The 10,129-nt window shown below is 35.4% G+C and overlaps 1 protein-coding gene across 6 annotated transcripts in view; it reads right to left on the bottom strand.

The window, feature by feature from the left end:
- The window catches only part of LOC106883961 (transmembrane protein 245), a 503,944-nt gene that overhangs the window by 78,354 nt on the left and 415,461 nt on the right, over positions 1-10,129 (bottom strand). For 2 of the 6 annotated variants that reach the window (XM_052966327.1, XM_052966325.1), the window contains exon 16: positions 9,087-9,162. The exons of the other annotated variants lie outside the window; for them this stretch is intronic. In XM_052966327.1, coding sequence (XP_052822287.1) covers positions 9,087-9,162 — 76 coding nt within the window. The remainder of the gene's footprint in view (positions 1-9,086; positions 9,163-10,129) is intronic. 6 annotated transcript variants of the gene reach the window in all.

Below are 10,129 nucleotides of genomic sequence, written 5' to 3'. Positions count from 1 at the left end.
ACACACACACACACACACACACACACACACACACACACACACACACACACACACACACATTTCCAGACCCTTCTTCTCCATGCCCAGAAGATGACCAGCATGGAGAAGAAGGGTCTGAAAGCATAAGGATCCTGCGAATGGATAGAAATTTAGAGATGTATTACTCGAAGCATTTGACAAAATAGAGGGGGATATAGCATTATATGATGTGGAAGACAACTGTAGGTTTCTACAGGACAACCTGTTGAGGGCTATTGACCAGATCTGTGGAAAGTGCAAAGTCTCCTCTCAATCCAAGGTGGAACAATGTAGTTGACAAGGCCGTTAGGGAAAAGAAACAGGCATGGAAGGACTGGAAGAACGGTAGTAGCAGGGAATTGTATCAGACTGCCAGAAAGGAAGCTAGGAGACAGGTTTATTTAGCAAGAAGGGAACCAGGTAAGAAAAAATTTGCCAATGTTCTGCATCGTGAGGACCAAAGATTCAAGGCATTTCATGCTGCAAGACAGTGTGTGAGAGAGAATTGGGATGTCATAGGAGAAAAATGTGTCCACATGGATGATGGCTCCTTTGCATTTAATGAGGCTGCAAGGAGAGAGACTTGGAGACACCACTATGAAAGTACAGTTCTATATTTAAGAGATGAGGAATTATTTACATTATTTACATTATTTACATTTGACAAATATTTATCCTCATCTTGTTTGTTGTTAACACAACATTTTGGCTGATATACCATGAGAATATGGCATAGTGGTTAAGAGCATGGGCTACTAACTCCAAGATTCTGAGTTCAATTCCAGGTAGTGACCTGAATAATAATAATAATAATAATAATAATAATAATAATAATAACAACAACAACAACATTGAAAAATATCTTAGGAACGAGAACCCAGGTTCGAAATTTCCCCAAGACACCTGATGAAGGCTGGAGGGTATATCAGCCGAAATGTTGTGTTAACAACAAACAAGATGAGGACAAATATCCATCAAATGTAAATCATGTAAACCACAATGAAAGGTTGCTAAAAGAAGAAAATGAATGGGAGAAAGAGAGTCTGCCAAATGTCAACCCAACAGAGGGACCAGCTATCCGAACTGACAGTACCTTGGTAGATAAAGCAATTAAGAGCATGAACACTGGGAAAACCCCTGGCCCATCAAGAATCACTGCAGAAATGCTTAAAATATCTGGTGGTATTGGCTATAGTCTAGTCATCCATATAGTCAATATATGAAGGAGTCATACCCAATGACTGGTGTAGCAGCATCATAGTCAACTGCTACAAAGGTAAAGGCGATGCATTAGATATGAATAATTACAGAGGTATCAAGCTATTGAATCAGGTAATGAAAGACATGGAGAGGATCATAGCCCAACTACTTAGGGAGAGAGTCAGTCTAGATGAGATGCAGTTTGGGTTTGTGCCAGGGAAAAGCAGCACTGATGCTATATTTCTTGTAAGACAGCTGCAGGAGAAATACCTAGCCAGGGATAAATCTCTGTACCTGGCTTTCGTTGACATGGAGAAAGCCTTTGACAGGGTCCCCCAGTCCTTTATCTGGTGGTCAATGTGGGAACTAGGGATAGATGAATGGTTAGTGAGAGCTGTACAAGCCATATACAGGGATGCTGTAAGTAAGGTGAGAGTTGGCAATGAGTACAGTGAAGAATTCCGGGTAGGGATAGTGGTCCACCAAGGATCAGTCCTCAGATCCTCTTATTCATCATAGTCCTCCAGGCAATAACAGAGGCATTGGAGCGTGGTTGATGCCAGTGCCAGCTGACTGGCCCCATGTCGGTGGCACGTAAAAAGCACCATTTGAGCCTGGTCATTGCCAGTGTTACCTGACTGGCTCCCATGCTGGTGGCACATAAAAAGTACCCACTACACTCTCAGAGTGGTTGGTGTTAGGAAGGGCAACCAGCTGTAGAAACTTTGTCAGATCGGATTGGAGCCTGGTACAGCCTTCTGGCATGCTAGCCCTCAGTCAAACCATCCAACCCATGCCAGCATGGAAAGCGGACGTGAAACAACGATGATAATGATGATGATGATGATGATATATATGTGTGTGTGTTGGAAGAAATGCTGCTCGGCATTTTGATGATTCTGCCAGTTCACTGCTTTCTCCATAGCTTATATCAAGATTAGTACCTACAAGACTACTCCAAATTAGTGGATTAGTGGCTATAGAGACAATAATTCTAGTGCTACATCAAGTTAATGTCTCCCACCTTCTCTCACTAATATCAAATTTGGAGCTTCAGTGGATTGAACATTAATCCGAATTACTGACTCCCAGTGCTTTCCCTGAATACTTCTTCCAACTCTAACCTAGATTAGTCCTAATATTATCTTAGAGTTGGAGACATCAATGTGGCTCCGAAACTATTCTAAATTACACTGTCTAGGTGAATGAAACCCCTCGCTGTCTTAATAAAATTAAAATGAAATAAAATTCTACACACTTGTACTTCTCTTTGCGCAATTTGTCTCATTAATTTTAATTAACTACTTGGAAGGTTTCCATTCTAAAATGGAATAGACCTTAATTATTCCTCTGCTGTCTGCTTTGCAACTCGATCATTAAAATGTATATGTGTGCATGCATGTGCGCGTGTGTGTGTGTGAGTGTGTGTGCGTGTGCGCGCGTGCTTGTGTGTTTTTCATTTTCTAACTTCTGTCCCCAATATAAATATGTCTCATACAATCTCTATCTCTTCTATCTTTCTTAATGTTGCTATTGTACAACACATGTTACAACAATGGAAAATACAGACAAGTAAACTTCTAATTTCTCTTCCTTCTTCCAAACATTTTCCATTCACTTATTCTTTCTTTAATTTGTTTTTTTTTTACTATTGTTCTTGTTATGAACCTGTCTAATTAATCAGTTTATGCACCATTTTCTCTTCTTTCATATCTGACACAGCTATGGGGTTAAGAATTTCACACTGCAGCTAAAAGTTTTTGGTCTTATTTTGCTCTTGGAAAGTGTCTCATGTCATGTGTGTGTATGTGGTATGCTTGTGAATGAGTTTGTGTGTGTACAATGTACACACACAAATACACAATGTACACACAAAAATATATGTGCATGTATATATATATATATATATATATATATATATATATTATATACAGGTCGTTGTCGACTTATGACCACAACTGGTTCCGGCTGACTGGTTGAAAGTCGATTTGGTCGGAAGTCAATCTATAAGCCCACACAGCTTTGTTTTATATTTTTACATTCTTAAGGCACTTTTTCAGGTAAAAGAAACACACAGCATTCTGTATTATACTATTATACTGGCGTTAGTCAAAAATTTTGGAGTCTCAAGCAGTCGTCTTATAAACAATTACAAGGTTGCCTCAATGTCTCCGTGACAGGATAGTGGCGAATGATAACCAAACCTAGGGGAAGCATTTGTCAGCTGACATCATCTGTAGATGGGTTAATTTCTAAGAAATTATACCCATTAGATTTCAACTGGACTATTTATTATTGCTGCTGGAAGCTGGTATGCCAATCATCGTAAAGTCAATTGGTCAGATAGGTCGTAAAATGACAATGACTTGTATGTAATTATATATATATATATATATATATATATATATATATATATATATATATATATATATATATATATACATGCATACACACACATGCACACACACAGACATACACACACACAAATATACATAATATATGCATGCACACAATACATACTTATGAACCATCATAGGAGTCAGCTGTCCTGTTGATGTGAACATCTCTTTGAAAACCAAAGGAAAAAGATAACTATGGACATCTACTTTGAAACCTCCAACTTTTATATCCAGATAATAACTTCACATTCATACCAATAATAATTGGTGCACTTAGTTTTGTGAGTAAATGCCAAATGTGAGTAAATGACAATCTGAATAAGTGAGGGTTTTCAGAAAAAGAAATCAACCAGCTAACTCAAACATTACAAATACAATCTGTAAGTGGAGCAGTAAAAATATTCAAGACTTTTCTCAAGTTTCAAATGTGACATTTGTTTTTGTTACCTACATTCCAACAATGGAGCTTTGAATCCTTGTTAGAAACCAGCTCTTTCCTCAGAGGAGGAATTTAAATAATTAAAAACAGAAGAAAATGAATGAATGAACAAACATACATACTTGAATATAAGCACATATACATATATACATACCTACCTATATACATACATATACATACATAGCCCAACTAAGGGGGCAACTCAGAATAGACTCACTGTTTGATATATTTATCTACTCTACCAACTGTACTGAGTTCTGTATCAAATAATGTGTGCACTTGCTAAAACAAATTGTAATAAACTTACTTTAGTACTCTTAAATTATATATGTTACAATAATAAAAAAAAAAATTTAGATAAGCAAGCCTCTAGCTTTCTTTCTCTCCCCCTAATATTCTCCATTCACTTATTCTTTCTCTAACTTCCTACTATTGTCCCTATTATGAATGTAATGCTCACATTATGCATCTTTTTCTCTTCTTACCCCATGATCTCTCCTACCTCTCACTCTCTCTATCTCTGTCTCTCTGCTGTTTCAATAATCTCAAGGAATGCTTTCATTTTCTAACTTCTGTCCCCAATATAAATATGTCTCATACAATCTCTATCTCTTCTATCTTTCTTAATGTTGCTATTGTACAACACATGTTACAACAACGGAAAATACAGACAAGTAAACTTCTAACTTCTCTTCCCTCTTCCAAACATTTTCCATTCACTTATTCTTTCTTTAATTTGTTTTTTTACTATTGTTCTTGTTATGAACCTGTCTAATTAATCAGTTTATGCACCATTTTCTCTTCTTTCACGTCTGACACAGCTATGTGGTTAAGAATTTCACATTTCAGCCAAAAGTTTTGCTCTTGGAAAGTGTCTCATGTCATTGGAAAGTGTTTCATGACATTGTCTCATGTCAACCAATGCCTTGTGAACAAAATTTGAAAGATGAAAATTATGTGGAGGCCCATCATGTGTGTGTGTGTGTGTGTGTGTGTCTAGAAGGGAATTTCCCTTGACCCACTTCTGGTTAGTGCAGGAAATAGAACTTGTACAAATATAATCATACATGTCTCTACATGTCACATTGTAAATTGTAGCTTTCCACTAGTATCCGTTTGTCTTTTATGGCTGCTGAAGTGGACTAAGGTGTTATAATGGAGGCAGTTGAATGCCGATCAGTGATCAGGTTATTATACTTGAAAGATTGTACATCAAAAGAGACTTTTGATGGGTTGAAAGAAGTGTATGGTAATGATGCACCCTCATACAATGTAGTCAAGCACTGGCATTGCTAAATGTGGTTGGACATTGGCAGAGACTGCTCCTATTCCTGGACAGCTACATTCCACCAATGATGATGACACCATCCATAAAGTGGAAGCCACTGTTTTGGAGGAACACCTCATAACTATTCTGCAATTAGCCCAAGAAGTGAAGATAAGTCTAGGGTCTGTGGAAAAAATCATTCATGACCATTTGCACATGCGAAAGTTGTCTGCACGATGGATTCCTTAGATACTCACACCTTTTCAGAAGCAGCAATGAGTAAATTGCTCCCAGGCTCTTTTGGCAATGTGCTAAGAAAATGAGGAGGACTTTCTTGGCAGACTTATCAAACAGGATGAAACACTGGTCCATCACTATGATCCTGAGCCTAAAGTCCAGTCGAAACAATGGAAGCACAATAACTCACCACTTTCAAAGAAGGCTTGTGTCCAACCCTCAGCAGGCAGGGTGATGCTTACAGTATTTTGGGACCAGTGTGGAGTAGTGATGATGGATTTTCTGGCAAAGGGCACCACAATTAATGGGGCATATACCTCTCTGTTGCAAAAACTGTGGCACGTTGTCAAAGAAGAGAGGTGTGGCATGCTGACCAAAGGAGTCTGTCTTCTCCAAGACAACACCCCAGTTCACAATGTGCATATTGCCTGGATGAAAGCACACTCCTGCAGCTAAGAAATCCTTCCTCATCCCCCTTACTCTCCTGACCTTGCACCATCTGACTTTTATCTCTTTCCAACCATGAAGTCTTTTTTGAAGGGGAAGCACTTTTCAGATGATGAACTTATCTGTGAGATAAAGTCTTTGCTTCAGACACAACCTACTGACTTCTACAGATGAGGTCTGCACAGCTGCATAAAGCAATGAGAGAAGTGTGTCACCATTGGTGGTGGCCATGTAGAGAGGGACTAATAATTATGCCAAGTTTTGTTTATCCCAGTCCTTGGGAATTGGGTCAGGAGAAATCTTCAATGAACACCCCTCATATGTGTGTGTTTATATGTGCATTGGATTGAAGAATTGGTGTGTCAAACAAAAATATCCTGTTGTATTAAGTTCTGTGTCAGTTCAACTTTTGTTTTTTTATGAGATCAGTGAAAATAAGCAATGGCGTGAATACAATTGCCTATACATGCTCAAGGGAGTGCTTGGTTGCAGTCCAGTGACTAAAATTATTAAAAGAATAATAGAAAATTATTTATTACAACAAAGGGCCAAATTCTTCTGGGTGAGCAAGAGTGATGAGAGAGTAATGGCAGTGGGAGTGCTATTTCAGAAAATTTTTAGCCATTGTTTTAATATTGTGTAAAAGGAAACAAACATAAAAAGAAAATTTATACATAAACTTTATGGGTTCACGTTTTAGCCACTGCCAAGTAGTGTGTTTAATTTGTTCACTGAACACTGCCATGAATTCCCCCTTGTTTTTCAAAAATCCCCCTAAATCACAAAATAAGGGGGGAAAATCTGCCCTATCTTTCAAATCCTGGCAGCAACACTCTAGCTGGAAGCAGGATAATAATCTAATTCTACACTTTATCACATTCAAGAATATAAACATGTTTTTAAGCACAACACAAATGGAATAAAAAAAAACACTACCTTTCACCAGCATACCAGGGTTAGCACTGCCAGAACCACAGTGCTCTCTCTCTCCCTAGCTGCAGCTTCCTATCTCAGACATGTGAGCATGTGCACAACAGCTAAACACCACGTCGCTGGAACTGTGAAGCACACAGTTCTACACAAGGATTTATGTATTTTTTTTCATAAATTTATGCATTTTGTTTTCATAAATTTATGTATTTTTTTCATAAACTTTGCTTTAAGAAACAGCCAGGTTTCTTTGTCTAGTGTTTTACATAGTTGAAACTACACAAGTGAATGTGTGAAAAACAAAATAAAAATTTTGAAAGAATTTAAAAACATCAAATAGCTATGGGGGTCCACCAGAATAAAATATTGATCAAAGGGGTTCATAGATAAAAAAATGGTTGAGAACCACTGGTCAAGACAGTCATTAGAGTGAAATTTATTTCTGCATATACACTACAATCAGAGATGACAATCAGAGATGACAATCAGCAGAACGGTTTTTATTAGCACTCTCTGTTTCTCTGCAAACTACCTTGATAAAAATGACAGTGACATCAGTACTATAGCCAGTGATTTTTAATGGACATGTTGGGCAATACCATACATGTATGAAGGCATGGAATGTTGAAAAACAAAATTAATTACATGTAGAATTTGAACCTGGAACACAAAGAGGCATAGATAGGAGCTTACAAAGTAGCTCATTCAATATCATGTTGAGTCTGTCACCCACTGTCTTTTGAGTGACAATGACGATGATATATAGAGAGAAAAATCAGTTTTAATGATATAGAAACCTTATAAGTCATGTGAAGACATTACTTTTCTATCAATTACTACTGCTCTAATTTATCTGTGAGGAAATTGGCATGACACTTAGTTATGGTTTGATTTATAGCAGCAATTGGGATTAATATTTGTTGATTCCAACCAAACAAAATAAAATAAATAAATAAACAATAAAAATAAATAAATAAATAATTGTTGTGTGATAAATGAAGTCACTTACAAAGTATGACACCACATTATTAAAGAAACATTAAGAAAAGAAGGAGAAAGCAACTCTTCTAAATTTCGTAGTTGATTCCTTATTTTGAAGTAGTTGTATTTACATTAACATACAGACAAGAGGAAACCATAGATGTGTGATCAATTTTGTGTAAATGATAATGATTAGTTTGATCAAAGTTGTATTTTGATTTCTCCTCTGAATCATATGGTGACAGGAGAATTTTGTGCGGTGATAGAAAAATATGCTCATAGTAATTTAGTCAAACAATATTTATGTTACTATCTTTATGAATCAGATTGCACTGCTTATTTTGCACAGAACTTCCCATACTGACAACTTGATTTGCAATGGTTGTCTTCATTCTAACAATTTTAGTTGTTTAGATAAAAGGCAGAAAAATGTTAATAAATTATGAAATCTATGGAAAACTGACAAGTAATTATTTGTTATAATTACAGTCCATATAAAATGAGTGCAATCTTAAACATGCACTGATGTGATGGCCCAGTTTACATGATTATGGTGCTGCACTAGTCAGAATTAGAATTACATGAAAGTCTTGTCTAAACTGCTAAATACATTTTAAAACTGACAGCTTGTAACATTACATAAAGTTTATAGGAACATGCACAGAAATGTGTTGTGCACATGTACACATGCACACAGATATATATGTATACATGTTTACCAAGATACAATGAGTCCAAAGATATTTCATATGACTTTGTTATTAAATATTTCAGTATATCAAAGAATATTTCCATGTTAAAAGCAGAAAATTCTTTTGGAATAAAATTCACATGATAAGCTCTAACCCAACAGAGTATGGGTATCAAGAAATGTAGAATACTGAGGCATATATCTAAAACAAATTCCTGCTGTTGAAAAAAATCTTGGGGTGTATTTCCTGCTTTGAGTTTCATTCCACAGCAAAAGTCTATATAGCTTAAGCATGTAACTATACTCAAGTATCCTGGATTTAAAAAAATTTCATGCCATGTCAATAGATTAATCATTTCTTAATGACAAGATTATTGTTAAATAATCTCAATGTTTTATAAAATATCAAGAATGAAAATGAAAGGCAAAAAAATATAAAAATAAATAAAAGTGTGTATGATAGAATGAACAAAGTACCGTGTAATGCTCCAGGTTGTGCGCTTGTCACCATCGTGCAATTGGTCTGGTCGTTTAACAGTCACTGCAGACAAACCTGTAGTTAGGGTGCAAGTAAACAGTTATTGACAATGAATGTTGCAAGCAAAAGCATAGGAAAAGCACACAAGTAGTATTAACAAAAAGAAACTTGCCTTGGTTATTTAGTATTAAGGAGAAACAAACAAAAATTGATTACTTGTTTTGAGTAGTAATAAGGAGGGAGAAAAAAGATTCATATAATAAAAATGATTCATTATTTTTATTATTCAATTGTATAAATCTAAAAAGCATAAATAATTTAATGTTCATTGCAAAGTGTTTATTTTCTTTCTTAATGTTTAAGTAAAATTTTGAAATAAATCTCCATGTAGTTTTCTAGGCAATATATTCCATTGATATTAATGGCCCAGTGGAGGGAAAGAACAAAGGGTGGACGTATTTGTGATGAAGAGAAATTTTCTTGCATCACTTAGCATTACAATGGTGAGAAATAGTACCAAGAGAGATTTAAATATCCTACTTAAAGCTGAGTCTTATGTCTCAGTCTATTTGAGAATCATGCTCCATCTATTCCAGTAAACAAAAGATAATACAACTGTTGTGCTTTTATTTTATTTCATTTTATTTTATTTGGTTATTGCATTTGTATTGAAAAATTGAAATTTTGTATTTTTAAATAAACAAAAAAAAAATTACAAAATGCAATTTCAGATCATTTCTATATAAAAGTGAAACTGATAAAATTTATATACATGTTTGTGTGTGTGTGTGTGTGTGTGTCTGTATACATACATATATATATGTGTGTGTGTATGTGTGTGTATACATACATATATCTAAATATATATTTATATCACATATTTACAAACATATAAATATATATTTATATGATATGTATACATTCATATAAATATATATTTATATAATACACACACACATATATAACATACATATATTTTGACACATTTATATATGTGTGTGTGAGTATGTGTAAAGCATACATATATTTCAACACATCTATA

The sequence above is a fragment of the Octopus bimaculoides genome, chromosome 3 (genome assembly GCF_001194135.2).
Source record: "Octopus bimaculoides isolate UCB-OBI-ISO-001 chromosome 3, ASM119413v2, whole genome shotgun sequence".
Classification (NCBI taxonomy): Eukaryota; Metazoa; Mollusca; class Cephalopoda; order Octopoda; family Octopodidae; genus Octopus; species Octopus bimaculoides.
The sequence above is the reverse complement of the archived record's forward strand: the minus strand, read 5'-3'. Positions and strand labels throughout refer to the sequence as shown.